We start from the raw sequence: 15895 nt of genomic DNA, 5'->3' as shown, positions 1-15895 counted from the left end.
TATCTCTAAGAAGCCATGTTGAAAGTTGAAAAGCAGAAAAGAAATAGATATGTATCCTTTAATGTCTTCTAAACATTAAATGTATGAACCCTACAATAATAACGGGGTTAACGCGAAGGCGGAAGTAGCGTAGAGGAATCATCTCATTCTGCTGCGGCTGCGTGTGCCTGCCAGTCATGCTGGAAATAATATCTATCTAATATAAACTACTAGGCACTGAGTTTGTCGACAAAACAACGAACGAACAATTATCTTCCGGCTAATTAAGACGACCTTGGGTTTTAAACGCGTCCCTTCGTGAACGCCACAAAATATTGGGGACAGACGTGGCCTGAATCTGTAGAGGAATCTGAATGTCAGAATAAAACACAAATATATACATGGTGTGATTTGTAGCACAACCAATAAACAAAATGTCCTTGTCATAGAGCGAGGATTGTCACAGCAACACACTTTTGCAGGCCAACTGGCAAGAGTGATATGATTGGTTGGGTGCAAGTGAGGTAAGGGGATGAATAATTTATGTGTGGGGGAGAGTTGGGGTGTATGAAGGAGAGTGGGGCAAGGAGACAGAGGAGGAGGGGAGAAGCTATGGATGGGGAGAGATGCAGTTGCCTGGCAACAGCAGCCACATATAGGACCAATGAAAAATGACAGGGGAATTATCTGATGGGCTAAAGGCACACAGAGACCGGTGCTCATTTTTCCCTCCCGGAGAGGGTTTGAATTGATATTTGGTAGTGGCAAAATGTATTTGGACTCACAAGTAGGGAAAAGAAGGCCGTCGGTAGGGATATCGTGATGCCAGAGCAGATGCATTCTGATTAAAGGAATTTTGTGTCTCGGTGGTGTGGAGCTGAGGGGTAGGCTGTCGGCTCGCTCTTCACGGCCAGTCTTTCCCCAACAAAGGTGGCCAGAGGCGGAGGAGAAGAGGGGGGGGGTTCACCACAGAGGTGCCCCCTGTCTTCAAACACCTGCTGCTGGCTTAGCGGCTGACATCGAGGACACTAGGACTGTGTCTGTGCACCAGTGTGTGTTAGGGCGCAAGTGAATGGGAGACAGGGAGCGTGAGAAGAGGAATTCAGCATGACCTCAGCTTCTCCGTTGATGAGGAGGATCAGGACTTTCTCCCCTTGAATCTTTGCGTCTGTGACTGAGGGGGAGGAAGGACACACCGACCATTGAGAGGTTTCGAGGGGATCGCACACCGCTCATGTGAGTATAGTTGATCAATTTGCGTCTATGCAATTCTATTCTGCTCGCTGCACAAATCCGACCCCTTACAGTGACTGCATGCATTTTGTGTCCACACATGAAATCCACATGGGTATTTTCCATTTTGGCTGTTACATTTGGGATGACCCATAAAGGCTGTGGGGGCTCGTTACTTTGTGATGTTTTGCACATTTGTTGGTAACAAATCCTTTTTTTGTTGCAAAATGGGACTTTGTAAGCGCAATGATTTAACATGTACAGCATACTGCAGCTATGCATGTATTTAAAGATGACGGGAAATTGTGTCCTTACAGCATTTAATAGATCCTTGGAAACAATTCAAGCTGCCAAAACCACATCACTCCTTTTAATACATTTTATCAAAGCGAGATTATGTACTGCTGACTTGGATGTCAGGATCGAACAGGGTTTGAATAGGGCTCCTAGCACACTCTGAACTGCATTAATGCGACTCTGACAAGCACTTTTAATGATCCTTTCCTATGTTTCTAAGAATAACAACACAAACCTGGCAATCTGCTGGCACTCAGAACCTACTCAGACATGTGGATTTCATACTTGAGAGTAAGATTACAAAGAGAACTGGACACAAGGTCCAATTAAATATCTCATGCGGTTGCCCAGCTATAACTGACCCGTGCTTCTGTTATTAATGTTATTATATTAAAAACACTCCAATGCATCTTATATCCACTGTTCATTATACAGTCAGTGTTTAATCATTATAGAGGCACTCTCAAGCACAAACAAATGAATATTATATCTTAAGATAACTTTATTTCTGTTAATACTATTGGCAACATGACGTCTGAGCGTAAAAAGCAGCACTCACATCAACGCAGCAGGATTAAGAAGCTGAGAGGGAGGATTAAATGTGCATGTCGTCCTCCTCAGTGGCCCCTTGAATTCCACCCCGGAAAGAAATTTCTACGTGATATTTGACTTTGAAGAGAGCTGAGCTCAAAGTGGGCTCTGTTCGAGTCAGTCACATGCCTCTCTCACGTGCTCCTCCGGGGTCGGGATATAAAACCCCCCATCTGACTAAAGATTGGTTACAGCAACAATGCTGACTTTTCCCTTTGTCATCTAACTCAGACACGTGTTCCTGCAGTGCAGCCATGAAGCTGACTGTGTAGTAAGTACACATGTGACAGATTTTTTCTTGTTGTTGTAAAGGGAGTTTGCTCATAAACAGTTTTCCTCACACCTCCGTGCCCCTGCTGTGTTCCCAGGGGGAATGAGCACTGCAGAAGCAACTCTACGAATGGAGAACTTAGAGGTGAAAGACGAGTGGCAGGATGAAGACTTCCCCAGGTGGGATCCCTTTAACTTCTACTAAGCATCGTCATGATTACCCGTTTGTTTGATGTTAATCGGATGATGTTGAAAGTGGAAAAGCAGCCAAGCAAAATAGCTGTTGTTACGGCATCTCTTAGAGCTGTGTGTGTGCCTTTAAGCACCTTTTAATTCATGGATGGGAATGTAATTATCTAAGATTCATTGCGGATTACTGCGTCACATCACTTGCAGTATTGCTCCTTTGGATTAGAGGCGGTGCTGTTCCTATTAATCTAAATATTTGTAATATTTACTATTTTTTTGTGTGTACGGTTTGCGGCCATTTCATGGGGGACATGCTCACAGTAAGATAGAGAAACAGAGAGAAATATAAAACACATGTGAAGTTTTATGCAGAGCCCATGGGCATAAAAAGAGCAGGGAGAATGTGTAATGACAGTGAGTATGGACTCCCTCCTCCCTCCTCCCTCCTCCCTCCTCCCTCCTCCCTCCTCCCTCCTCCCTCCTCCCTCCTCCCTCCTCCCTCCTCACTTCTCCCCCCTCCTCCGTCAGAAGGGGATGCAGGAAGAGAGGGAGCAGGTGCAGCTCTGTCTGTATGGTCTTGTGCTACGTCATTTGACGCAAGAGCACTCGCTGATCAACAACACAGCGTCCCTGGGAAAATGGTAGCAGGTTTTGGTTAAAGCCAGACAGACACGGAGGAATAGCCAGCAGCTATTTTATTACCAAGGCATCCTCTGAGAGATTCTCTGATCTACATTGTCTGTTATTATCTGAGAAAAACGGGGAATGATTAAGCAAACTAAACCTCAAGGTGTGTCAGCTTGAAGCTATTTGATTCACTCTTGGCAACAGCAGCCGCGTGCTATTCCCAGAAGGTAAGCATCATGGATCCGTCCTATTATTGTTTGTTTGTAGCTCAAGGACAATGCAGCGGTGAAGTGGAACAAACGAGATTATCAAGCTTTTGTCAAAAGAAGAAATACCCATAAATCTGTTCATTGAATTGGCTTCGTTTCTGACAATGGAAACATCGACTAGTGATCACTGCAGGGGTCCGTGAGGGAAAAGGGTCGAACTGTTTATCATTGCCTGTTCTTTTGGGCTAAAGCCAGGGCTGTTAGCTCAAGGGGGGCACACTCTGTCCTTCTCTAGATGGGAGGAAGAGGCCGAGATCCTACCTGCTAAACTTTCACTGCGTGTTAACTCTCTGCATCTCTCGTGTTGGAACCACTTTGTTGTCAAACCCTGTTTCCGGGTCCCTGATTGCGGCGAGTGTTGTTGCTCATTTGCAAAACACAACGACTGTCCTAATGCATAGTTTTGCTGACTCAAAAAACACAGAGTTGGGACGGTGCTACACAAACATATGCATGGTAAATGACCATCTCTATCATCATCTGCTGGCTGCTGTTTTTAGTGCTTAGGCCGATCAATGACAACACCCACGCCCTTACTGTGCCACTGAACACAATCCTAATTGCAGTGGTACAATCTATTGAGACTGCTGATACGTTTACTACACTGTAAAAAAGTCAGTAAAATTTACGGTGAAAAACTGTCAAATCCCTATAGTAACAGACTGTTAAATTGAAATTGGTTAAATTCAGTTTATTTGACAATGAAACACTGTCAGCTCAGAAAGTTATTTTGGCATTTATACATTGTAATAAATACATTTAATCAAAATTTTAAATTTACAAACGCCAAAAAACATACCGTAAAGTCTTACACATGGACATTGTAAGTTTTTACGGCCACGTTCTGGCAACCAGAGCTGCCGGTATTTCAACAGATTTTCAACAGATTTTTTTTCACGGTGTACATTTAAAAGTTCAGTTTGCTTATTTGATAAAGACCCAGTGAGAGTCATGATTGTTCTGCTGAACCTCTGTTCTCAGCAGCATTACAACTGGCTTTATATGATATGTTTTATTATACTAAATAAGCTCAGTGCTGGTTGTTTACTCGTGCACGCTTCTCTCCAGACCACTACCAGAATACGGAGACATGGATCCCTCTTGTGGCCTCACAGATGACAGAGCCTGTAAGTAATACCTGGGCTCACAGATTGATCAATAATGGAAATATAAAAGCAATAACTCTGAGATTTGACATCACTAAAATGTCTGTCTCCCGTTTCCTCTGCTTGCTGTAGTTCCCCCTAACTCCCTGAATGTAAGCCCATCCGGAGGAGGAGGAGGAGGAGGAGGCATGTCCTCATCCCACCGCAAACGACGTACGTTGGTTGCCCCGGAGATGAACCTTTCACTGGACCAAAGCGAGGGCTCTTTGCTGTCAGATGACTTCCTGGATACACCGGATGACCTGGACATCAACGTCGATGACATTGATACGCCTGACGAGACCGACTCGCTGGAGTTCATCACCAATGGCAACGAGCTGGAGTGGGAAGGTAAAAGTGCTTCAAAACACACGCGTATACATTTCTTTGACACTACTGTTGAGGATATATGAAAAATGATAAACCTGAGATGCTCTTCCATTTGTTTTTCAATTAAAGAAATATAATATTGCAATCCATAAAAATGAAATAAAATGACCCATCCCAGCATAATAAGTTTTAATTGACACTTATACATTTTACATTTACATCTTTAATTCAGGACTTTCAATGGAGTATTTCTGACTTAAGTGAAGAATCTTTTTCCACCCCTGTACACAATTTTTGTCACTGAAGTTTTGTTAAACAAAAACTACATAAAAGAAAATCTAATATTCAACACTAATTTAAGATTAGCCTCGCAGATGTTTTAGGACCACATCTGGCTCTGTGTCCGTCCAGATGACACGGCGGTGGCGTCGGCCAAAGCAGGTCCCGCTGGCGGGTCGGGGAACGTGGATGAGGAGGGGAACGTGAACAACGGACGCCTGTGGAGGACGGTGATCATCGGAGAACAGGAGCATCGCATCGACATGCAGGTCATCAGGCCCTACTTACGGGTCATTACACATGGAGGTAAATAAATTATTTCATTAGAGTGTTATACTTTGAGTCATTGACATTTAACTCACATGCGGAGAAGCATTAAGTCCCCAACGACTGAAACTCTCTCCCATCAGGTTATTATGGCGAGGGGCTTAATGCCATCATTGTTTTCTCGGCCTGTTACCTGCCCGACAGCAGCTGTGCAGACTACCACTACATCATGGAGAACCTCTTCCTGTGAGGGCCTTGCCTTGCTTTCATTGATTCTATTTGAATTCCTCAATCTGTGCGTTATCTCAGAACCCATCCACGAGGCTGTGCCCTCTCATTCAACCGTCTTGAGATTATTCCGTCTTTTTTTCCTGACGCTTGACAGCCTTGCCTCTCCTCCAGGTACGTGGTGAGCAGTCTGGAGATGCTGGTGGCTGAAGATTACCTGATCATCTACATGAACGGAGCCACTCCTCGGAATAAAATGCCGGGGATCAGTTGGCTTAAGAAATGCTACCAAATGATCGACAGAAGGTGAAAAAAAAGAGAAACTACTCAAATATTATGTTTGTGGTAGACTTTTTTATTTAAAAGCACAATGTTTCTGAACTGAAATATGATTTAGGCACAACCAACCTGCTTTTATTAGCTGCTGAGTATTGTTTACCATCAATACACAGAAATGCATGGCATTAGCACTGGATAATTGGAGCTTAATGGAAGTTCTCTGGATCTGAGGATTCTGAAGATGAATATTTTTGGTTCAAACACCAACTGAACTGTGTTAACCAAATGCACGTATTCTTTGTGTTGTGACGGCAGATTGAGGAAGAACCTGAAATCTTTGGTCATTGCTCATCCCACATGGTTCATACGCACCGTCCTGGCCATATCCAGGCCTTTTATCAGGTAATACACACACACAAACACACACACGCACAAGTGAACAATTATATCAGAAAAAGAGGGAAATCCACAAAAGTTAAAATGTTTTTTCTAGAACTGAAATAAAGGCCGTGCTTTTGATCCTGAGGTAACTGAGATATCAGTGATACAGCGACTGTAACGGTGTACGTGTTGTTTTTCTCTCTCTGCAGTGTGAAGTTCATGAATAAGATCCAGTACGTCCACAGCCTGGATGAACTGGCAGAGCTCGTCCCCATGGAGCATGTCCATGTACCCGAGTGTGTGGTGCAGTAAGTATCTGTGGCCACTGGGGGGAGAAAACGAGCCGTAGCAGGGAGGAGAACATGAAGAATGTGTTTGCATCAAAGTAAAATAACTTGAACTCTTTAAATGGACTTTATCCAAGGATCTGACAGTGTTACTTAATTTCAGATTTGATGAGGAGAAGATGAAAGCAAGGACGGAAAGGTGAAATACATTTGATCACATCAGCCTCTCATACATTGCTCATACAGAATTGCACTTGAATCTAAAGCGGATGAATGAATTCTGGCTGCAGAAGAAATGTCTTTAGATTCACAACCGAATGTGCACCAGGATCATTCTCTCTCTCTCTGTAGGATGGAGCAGGAACACAGACAACAGGAAAAGCAGCAGCCGGTCCCACAGCAGCCAATGAAAAAATCTGAAAGGTATCGGTCGCCCCTGGATTTTACACATCATATTTTCACATCGGACATTTAAATAGTGGGGTCAGTCACTCTGTTTTGGGTGTTGTGTCATCCACACAACTTTCTGACTCTTTTTTTCCCACTCATTTTTAGGGTGAAGTCGATGATTGTAGATAAAGAGTAATGAAAGGAGAACTTTTCAGGTGAAGGTAAATAACTATTAATAATAACCCCCTGATGTTGTATTTAGAAAAGAAACCGTGTGCAACAATGGGTGAAGATAATTATCTTTTCCAATTCACAAGTTGCTATTAGCTATTCCAGTATCAGGGGAATAGCTAGTTTGTGATGTGTTGCTATTCTTTACCTGCATGCTTGTTTGTTATTCGTTAAGGTCTTTTTAAGTAGCTTCTCTGGAGAGCCCTTTTCCTCCAGTAAGAGTTAGTCTTCATATTGTTGTTCAAGGTCCTTGGACTCATTCAAACTAAATAATACCTGCCTTCCAACATTAATTTAACCTATTTAAGACATTCAACACATGGTCCAGAGTCAGAGGCAGTGCTTATCCCTTAAATCCATAAAAAAACAAATTATGAAAGATATAGAGCTGAAAAAAATAAAGTAATAAAAAAAATATTAAAAAATGAAGCAGATAGTAGCAAAGTGTTTCTTACAATTAGTTACAATGAGACTGGAGCCGGGACATTTTAATTTAATTTCTAAATGTCAATATATTAGATGGATACTTTAACTGTTAAAGTAGATCAAGCACGTCTTCAGTACAGATGTTTACATTGCAACAAGTGATTGATTGAAAAAAGTATTTTCTTTCAAATCTAATGAAATAATACTTCTTCGAGAAGGCTATATTTGAAAGGTTTTGTACAAAAGGCAATTTATTGCTCCGAAGGATCAGAAACATAGTAATTACATAAATACTTCTTTTGATTCAACCATGTGAGCAGGTGAAATGTTTTTATCTTCATCTCGTGTTTTCACCACAAGCGTTTGTTTCTCCTCCCTCAGTGGGACAGACGGGCCGAGCATGAACCTTTGGATTTATTCCCGTACGAAGCAGCTGTCCCAACAAGTCTCTGTGCTTCCTTGTTCCACCGACATCCAGCTGCAGATGTGTGCCCTGAAGATGGTGAACGCTTCGTCTCATTCACCCCTCCTGTGGAGCCTCCTCCTTCCCCTCCGCCGCAGGGTTTCACGTTGCACCTCGGGAATGTTCAAAGGAGGTCGCTGCAGGGAAGGCTTTTATGATGGAAACCATTGCGTCGGCTCCCCTGCTGCGTGGTCGGACCTGCTTGTCTAGCCCAAATTGTAATACTACATCATCGCGATGCTGTGGAGGAACAGGTCAATGACACAAACTCACACGCAACACAAATTTAAATTAGACTAAAGAAACGACAATTGACTTCAAAATGTGTTCGTTGATAACTAAATAAATATACACAAAAAAAAGGTCAGGAGTTGCATAACAGAAACATACATGATGTAGCAGATCAAACATTTATATTCATGCTTGTTTGTAATGTCTGTTAGACGTAAATAGTAATGCATCAGATGCCTTCATCTTAATCGTCTGCCTCGTAGCGGCTGTATCATCAGGCCTTCTCAAGCTCTCCCTTTTGCTGTGGAAAATGTCCAAATGTGCAAACGTCTGTACTGTGACTTTTTGTTCATTGTGTGCCTCACTGTGTAGAAATACAGGAACATGATCATTATTTGCATTTGTGGCCTGAAAAACCCATCTGACAAAATCTTTAAGAGACATCTATGTGCTGTAAAATACAATGCTTGTTTATTTTGTATAACATGGTTTGGCCACATAAATAGACACATGTGCTTTACATCAACAGTTAGACTGGGATCAAATGTATGACATATATAAGAAGAGTTGAATTTCAACCCACAATAGAAAGAAAATCTGCAATAATTTTGTATGAAAGTGGCAATAACCAAGACACAATACACAAACATTGTATATATGATTGCATACTAATATCATGAATTGTGCATCTATAATTCTTATTGATTTTTGTTAAAGGAAACATTCTCTGTCAGGCTAGACTATGAAACATATGCATGACCACTGACTAACTTAAAGAAGCATAAAATGGCCTGATGAGATTTTGTGCACTTTCATGAATTTTTTGTAGCTTATGTGAAAATGTAGTTTTGTGATTTCAATTCTTTGTTGATTTCAGGCAAGCAAAATCCCCTCCAGTTTCTATGTGATTGTGTCTGACGAACATTCGGGACGATGTCAGCACATTCCCATATTCTGCTGAAGGTTTAACGTTTCTCAAATATCCGAATGCATCGGACGTTTTCGGGGGTTACGTTGATTTTCTCTTGCGTCTTCCATCCGTTAAACTTATTGTAGCAGGAGGGCAGAGGAGTAAGAAACTTTTATTTTTGTAAAGAACTGCATCAATTGTAATGCCGACCTTTTTTGCACTATTGGATTTTGGTTATGTCTAATGGGAGATTTTTGGTTCTCCTAAAGCATCTGTTACGTTAGCATAGCAGATTGCTGCAGTTCTGCTGCTATCATGAAAGAATGAACATTTTTATGCTTCTCTGTTACAGAAAAATGGTCTCATGAAATTTCTTCTGTTAAAGTGCCATCTCAGTTCTTTTGCCTTTTCTATTATGTTCAGTCCTGTTTGGATGTCAACCAAACATGAGCGGTTCCATGAAATATTGGTCCTGTCTGATGGAACAGCTGCGTTGCTGCATCTCGTCATTCTTTGTGTTTGAGCATTGTTTGCACTGAGGGGCCTACTTTTTTCACCACATGGTTTTTAAAAATCAGGAAAAACTGACAGAATGTCTTCCATCTTCAAGTTTTCAGGTTGATTTCATCAAATGTCACAGTATTATAAGTTAATGCAGAGTTTTTTTTCTCCAAAATCTAAATGTTCATTTAGACAAAAAGCACAACATTTATATATTATTACAAATACTTTGCTGCCCTTTAGTCTGCTGTTAAATTGAATAAACTTCCTCCCAAGAAAGTTTTTTCACAATGTTTTTCATTTTTCTCACGGAGAAGCTCATCAATGGGCTTCAGTTAGAGTTTAGCCACGAAAAACTAGACGTACAGACACACACTCTGTACCAACACACTGTGTGAATATGTTTTATTTTGAATAACTTCATCCTATTGGAAACAAAAACTTAAAAGCCTTGTATTCAGTTTTATACCTGGATGTGTTATTTGGCGGATGTCCTGACCAGTTTGTCATATTCGTCATGTTCGTCACAGCTCCCCGGGGACGTCGCACGTGTCTGTGATCGCGGTAAATGTCTCAGTCTTTTCTTAAAGCAAGACAGTCGTGTGATTCCCCAGTAACCCTAACCTTCACCTGTCTTAATGACACGAGTCACCCATTACACCCTTCTCCATGACAGACGACTGACAGTGAGAGACCCGGGATGTTGACCCCCTGACCCTTAAGAGATGCATACACACAAGTGATTGTCACGCTGTAAGTGTAGCGGCTAAACTTAAAGCCACTGAGGGGGCTGCATAGACAGGCTAAAAGTAGTTGACGCGCTGGCTACTGCACGACTATAACTTGTGTCTAGTGAACAAACAGCTTGCGGCTTTGCTTCGTGATTTGATGCGTATTTTATTTCTCACCGTTTCAAGGATATTCAATAACAAGCAGGTATCCATTGCCTGTGCATGTGAAGTCCATTCAGCTGTGTCACATACAGCAAAACAAACGTGACGGAGCCTGGAGCGTTTGGAAAACTGTGTGCTCCTCCCTAGCAACACCTCCCACATGTCAGAAAGTTCCCACCTATACAGAAATGTACACCCAACACCATGAGAACACCTACCGGCCCAATTTGGTACCTTCCACACATTGACATTAGACCTGGCTCCTACAGTAAGGGAAAGGCGTCGATGCACATAGCAGTAGCATTTATAAGTCACATCCTATAACCCACGATTAATATTGTGTTGCTGGCATGCTCTAGCCGACGTCTGAACCAATGATATTTGCCGCAAATTCTTTACTTTTGCTTTGAATTTTGGCACCTCTTTTTCTGCCTCGGCACCGCCCTCACTCTCCCAACACACTTTACTTAACACATAAGAGACACTCCTTCCAGTACAATGAAGCAGTCCAAGGCAAAGATAGATTTGTAAAGATACTGCAGCCGAGTTGATGTTTTTTTTCTGTATTTTGTTTTAATGCATTTTGGATGTGGTTGTATCTGCCTCTCTAAATGTAACCCTAGGGGAAACACTGTAATCTAAAGTTCCACTGTGTGAATAGAGGCACGCAGTTACGTGGCTTATTACTTTTATAATTTTATCATCTTAACAACTTTATGTATTGATTGTTGACTTATATAATAAATGACAATTACTTATATTAGCCCTGTCAGCACGGACATTTAACCTCAAGCATGCTGGTAACGATTAGATTAGAACAAAACAGCTGTTATATTATACCACAGCGTCGATGGTAGTTCTCCACGTCAGGTGATCAGGTGATCAGGTGAAAGGACAGGCTCGCTCATCATTGCTGTTTTGGAAGGGGAGCAGGTGCATGGAAATATTTAAATATATGAAAGTTCGAGGGGCTGTGATTGGCTGGCAACGGGAGCTATGTGTGCACTGATTGGTTGCTGCGGAGAAGGACGTAGCACCGACCACGAGGACGCTCTGTGCTTGCGTGCGTGGTGACGTAGTATGAAGCAGGCTGGATATAACGTGCAGTGCCTCGCGTGCTCTCTCAATGGAGCAGTAGAGATGAAGAGAGTTGGCGCTAAGAGTTAAATTTACGACCTTTTGAGTCGGTCGATTTGTTGGGTTTTTACTCTCTTTACTTATCGTAAACGCGCTTTTGACTGTTTCTTCAGCGGACGTTTAACAGGACTGTCGAGAAGAGACGGAAAGATGAAATACATTATAGGAATTGGCGGGTGAGTTTACTATTTGTATCAAATAACGTTTTCTTGAGATTCGGTAACATTGTATCATATTGTTAATTTGTGTGTACATCTTAACATGAACGTTACTTTCTGACAGAATAAGCTGAAGATATTCGTAAAATGACGCGTATTCGTTTGTAGACCGTCTGTTCTGTTACGGTTCGAGGTATCTCTTGTTATACTTGCACCGGTGTTTCACTTAAATTCGTTCTCTCAAGCGCCTCCCGTTAGCTTCTGGTTGATGGAGGTCATCCTTTTTGGGCAACACGTTTAACCATCAACTTCTCGCACACACACACACACACCGTATCACCCCAGTTTGTGGTCACGTACGGTGTGACTGGTTTGTTAAGATCGAGCGGGACATTTGAAATTCACCGCGAGAGTCATTCCAAAGTGGAGGGAGATTGAACGTGACCTAATCGTGTCCAAGTCATCCAGCGTTAAACCGTTCTATGAGGCAACCACGCTGTTTTCAATCCGCGTTGTTGAGTCTGTCTTATAAAGACTGAACTCTGTTGTACGGCTGCATTATATCCTTAATCAGAATAGCGTGCAACGCATTCATTTGTTTTCCATTTATTGAAATGAATCATTTTTGTCCACAGGGTCACTAATAGTGGCAAAACCACCCTGACGAAGAGGTTGATCAAGACTCTGCCCAACTGCTGTGTTGTGCACCAAGATGACTTTTTCAAGGTGAGTTTTAGCAACAACAAAAAAGTGTTTCATTTGTTTTATTGCCAAATTTTCATTTAACTGCATGTAAGCAAAGTAGTGAGTGAGTACATTGATGCATTTTATCATATAAAAATCCTTTAATTGACGATGCGAGTAGAATCTGTAACTTGTGTTCAGAGCTGTGAGGTTGCAGCGGTGTTTTATTGGTGAATGTTATTTCAGAAACCCGATCAGATAGAAGTCGGGGAGGACGGCTTTAGACAATGGGATGGTAAGCCTTCACTGAAGACTGCATATGACTGGTTGTTTACACTTTAATGTCGTATAACATTCAGCTCACAGCCTTTAGTGTTTCCTCATTTTTACATCCTTGACTAACGTCAAATTTATTTCATCTATCCTTTCCATCGTCTTCCTCTTCTATCAACCCTTGTTCTGTAGTCATCACAGCTATGGATATGGAGGCCATGACCAACACGGTCAAAGGCTGGATTGAGAACCCAGTGAAGTTTGCTCGTTCCCACGGAGTCTCTCTGTCTTCTGCATCTGACGTGGCCAACGCAGACGAGCAGACCCACATTCTCATCGTGGAGGGCTTCCTGCTCTTCAACTACCTGCAAGTAGATGTTCATTCAATCCCTCTTTACTGTGTTAATTTGGATTGACTTATGAACCACTTCAAATACTTGTTTTTAGTTGTTCTGCATGGATTATAATTGGTGCATTTGTCTTGTTTCTATATGCACAATGTAAAATGTATTTTTGGGGAAAATAGTGTCTGTTTTTTCCTAATCTGGCTCTAAAGGAATGATGCCTCACTTTTGTCAATCCTAATACACAATTTTAAATTGAGGGGAAGAGTCTGTTCTCGTGAATTCTGATGCATGACTACAAAGATTGGATGTGTTTCATTGTCACATGTTGATTTTGCGTACTAGCTATTGGTACGCATACATGGAACCCTTTGGGCAGGTCCTGCAGTTGGAGATAAGGGTCTCAGTGGACGCGGGCAGTTGTCCTTAAACTATGCTCGTTGGTCGTCACTAGGAATGAATATCAAACATGCTGCAGGGAGATAAGAGACAGTATGCGCAGTTGCATGATTGTCCTTTTCTCTAGTTGGTTTAACACTTGAATAATCATTACAAGCCTTATTGATGTCCCCTCTAGGCCTCTGCAGGACGTTTTCGACATGAGCTATTGCATCACGATTCCCTACGAGGAGTGCAAGAGAAGGAGAAGGTGAGCGTACACAAAAATGAGAATTGTTTATTGCATTTTAATGTTTCCAATCACACATTTACTCTTTTGTAATTACTGACTTTAGCTGTACCCCCGCCCCCGATAGTGTACGTGCACTTACCATAAAAAGGACTAACATTTTGATATTGCTTTCAGTACACGGCAGTATACCGTCCCCGATCCCCCCGGCCTGTTTGATGGCCACGTGTGGCCGATGTACCTGAAGCACAGGAGCGAGATGGAGAGCAGCGGCTTGAATATCCGTAGGTTCCACGAGGAAATTATTTAAACTTTCCATAGATTGTTTTTTAACCTTTTCTTCTTTTTTTATTTTTCAACGATTAACTGGTCATCTTTTGAACTGCTGCAGAGTGCCTGGATGGTTTGAAGTCCAAAGAGGAGATCTACAACCAGGTGTACGCGGAGATTCAGAACAATCTGCTCAATCGTTTATAGGTAAGAAGATTAAGTGCATGACTTTCCAGTTTGAAGGAAAGCAGGGGGGGGGAGGGGAAGAGAATGTTACAAGTAAAGTATGTTAAATGTGTACAACCTTCTAATGGTATTGTTATTCTCTGGCTTTCTTGCAGCAGGAAGACTCCACTGATCCCTGTACAGAGCTTGTAAATACTCCTGTGGATTCTTTGATGATGTTTTTTCTCATTTTATTCATTGTTTATGAATGAAACCATGCAAAGGTAACTTATATTTTTTTATCATCCTCAGATGGTTGTGTTTATTTAAATAACTTTTTGTTATTATTGAACCAAAACATTACTATGTTACACTACTGACTTTTACTGGACCATTTGTCAAACTCCTACTCCTACAATAAATGCATTACTTGCAGTTTTTAAAGAACTTTCAAGAATCTATTTTCTTTAGACTTGCAATATTTGTTTTTTCTCTTTTTATTAAAGCTACTCTCTGCCGTTAAATAAAAAAAATGTCACGATTTGATGCACTGCATAAGGCTTTAGCTTTAGCCAATTTGCATCATAGTCCTTTGACAGGTTATAACAATTACAAACTACATGGCAGAATACATAATAAAAAGATACAAGTGGTGACCAGAACACGATACATAGCAGCACAGTAAAAATAACTGGTAAAAACCGTAATTGCTTTAATGACTTGAGCAGCTTTTAACAGATTTTTAAAAAAGCGTTAGTGCTGCAGCGCTTCATGTCAGGTGGTCACTGATTTGGCTTCAGAGAGATTTGCCAAATTTAATGGTGTAACTAACTGACATTAGCCCATTTATTTATATCAAATAAAAACAACATATTGTAGAAACAAACTATTGGTGGTTTTCACGGTTTCATCTTGTGTTTTTTTTATTACAATAAAGTTCTTATTTATAGAAGCGTAGGTACTCTAATGATGATTCCTCTGAGGTTTGGTTTGGGACATACCTGTTCATTCTGTTATATTAATAGGTGGTCTTGGGAATAATTGGAGTCGTATGGGACAATCATTCTGACCTTCTGAATAGGACTCATTGGCCTTTCAGTGCATGTGTATCTTCCCCTTCGTTCTATTGAGTGTATTAAAACAGCAAGCAGTCTTTCCATCCCTAATGACATCAGCTGTAGCTACGTGTCATCTGTCATGCGGTTGTCTGACGGGATTTGAGTGACAAGGTGATTGTTGTGACACTCTAGCAGGTGGACGTGGAGCGAAGCACACCGGCCTGAGCACCCGGTGCTAAAAATGACATCAGAACGTTTAACGACTAAGAACGTGCGCGCATGCAGGTCTGTTTATCAACAACCAACGATGACGTAGGCGGGAGATGTACAAAAATCGCCCCATAATGCCCACTGCAAGGTCTGCACTTTCCATATCACACACACCAAGGTTTATGGTTATTTAAGTATATCGTTTCTTTTCAAAACTGGACGTAAGGAGTGCAAGTAGCCTACCGGACTGACAACCACTGTTATTTGGGAAA

At 41.6% G+C, this 15895-nt stretch overlaps 2 protein-coding genes across 6 annotated transcripts; both read left to right on the top strand.

Annotated features, from left to right (window-relative positions):
- Window positions 1-553: 553 nt before the first annotated feature.
- Window positions 554-11398, top strand: atcaya (ATCAY kinesin light chain interacting caytaxin a). 5 transcript variants are annotated; one of them, XM_037470671.2, is made up of 14 exons: window positions 554-1215; window positions 2332-2371; window positions 2469-2550; window positions 4524-4582; window positions 4694-4951; window positions 5342-5515; window positions 5620-5722; window positions 5879-6010; window positions 6299-6385; window positions 6574-6672; window positions 6815-6850; window positions 7003-7074; window positions 7207-7262; window positions 8177-11398. In XM_037470671.2, exons 3-13 carry the CDS (start codon window positions 2474-2476, stop codon window positions 7235-7237), a joined length of 1128 nt encoding a protein of 375 aa, XP_037326568.2. In that variant the 5' UTR covers window positions 554-1215; window positions 2332-2371; window positions 2469-2473; the 3' UTR covers window positions 7238-7262; window positions 8177-11398. The 5 variants fall into 5 exon arrangements, with proteins under 5 accessions (XP_037326568.2, XP_037326567.2, XP_062419604.1 ...); XM_037470670.2 differs by having other exon boundaries at window positions 7207-7256; window positions 8080-11397; XM_037470669.2 differs by having other exon boundaries at window positions 555-1215; window positions 8080-11395.
- A 285-nt stretch (window positions 11399-11683) lies between these two features.
- Window positions 11684-15282, top strand: mibp (muscle-specific beta 1 integrin binding protein). The gene is made up of 8 exons (XM_037470673.2): window positions 11684-12009; window positions 12627-12717; window positions 12922-12970; window positions 13141-13315; window positions 13870-13941; window positions 14098-14204; window positions 14312-14397; window positions 14532-15282. The coding sequence occupies exons 1-7, from the start codon at window positions 11984-11986 to the stop codon at window positions 14395-14397; spliced, it is 606 nt and encodes a 201-aa protein (XP_037326570.2). The 5' UTR covers window positions 11684-11983; the 3' UTR covers window positions 14532-15282.
- The last annotated feature ends 613 nt before the right edge of the window (window positions 15283-15895 follow it).

The sequence above is a fragment of the Pungitius pungitius genome, chromosome 7, assembly GCF_949316345.1.
Source record: "Pungitius pungitius chromosome 7, fPunPun2.1, whole genome shotgun sequence".
NCBI classification, from domain to species: domain Eukaryota; kingdom Metazoa; phylum Chordata; class Actinopteri; order Perciformes; family Gasterosteidae; genus Pungitius; species Pungitius pungitius.
This window is presented reverse-complemented; position numbering and strand designations above follow the sequence as displayed.

Bases quoted from the DNA above. Each gene is read 5' to 3' on its own strand.
- mibp (XM_037470673.2), top strand. From the start codon at position 11,984: ATGAAATACATTATAGGAATTGGCGG. The intron at 12,971-13,140 runs GTAAGCCTTCAC...CTTGTTCTGTAG, and splicing joins CGGCTTTAGACAATGGGATG to TCATCACAGCTATGGATATG. The intron at 13,316-13,869 runs GCAAGTAGATGT...TGTCCCCTCTAG, and splicing joins TTCCTGCTCTTCAACTACCT to GCCTCTGCAGGACGTTTTCG.
- atcaya (XM_037470671.2), top strand. From the start codon at position 2,474: ATGAGCACTGCAGAAGCAACTCTACGAATGGAGAACTTAGAGGTGAAA. The intron at 2,551-4,523 runs GTGGGATCCCTT...GCTTCTCTCCAG, and splicing joins CAGGATGAAGACTTCCCCAG to ACCACTACCAGAATACGGAG. The intron at 4,583-4,693 runs GTAAGTAATACC...TGCTTGCTGTAG, and splicing joins CCTCACAGATGACAGAGCCT to TTCCCCCTAACTCCCTGAAT.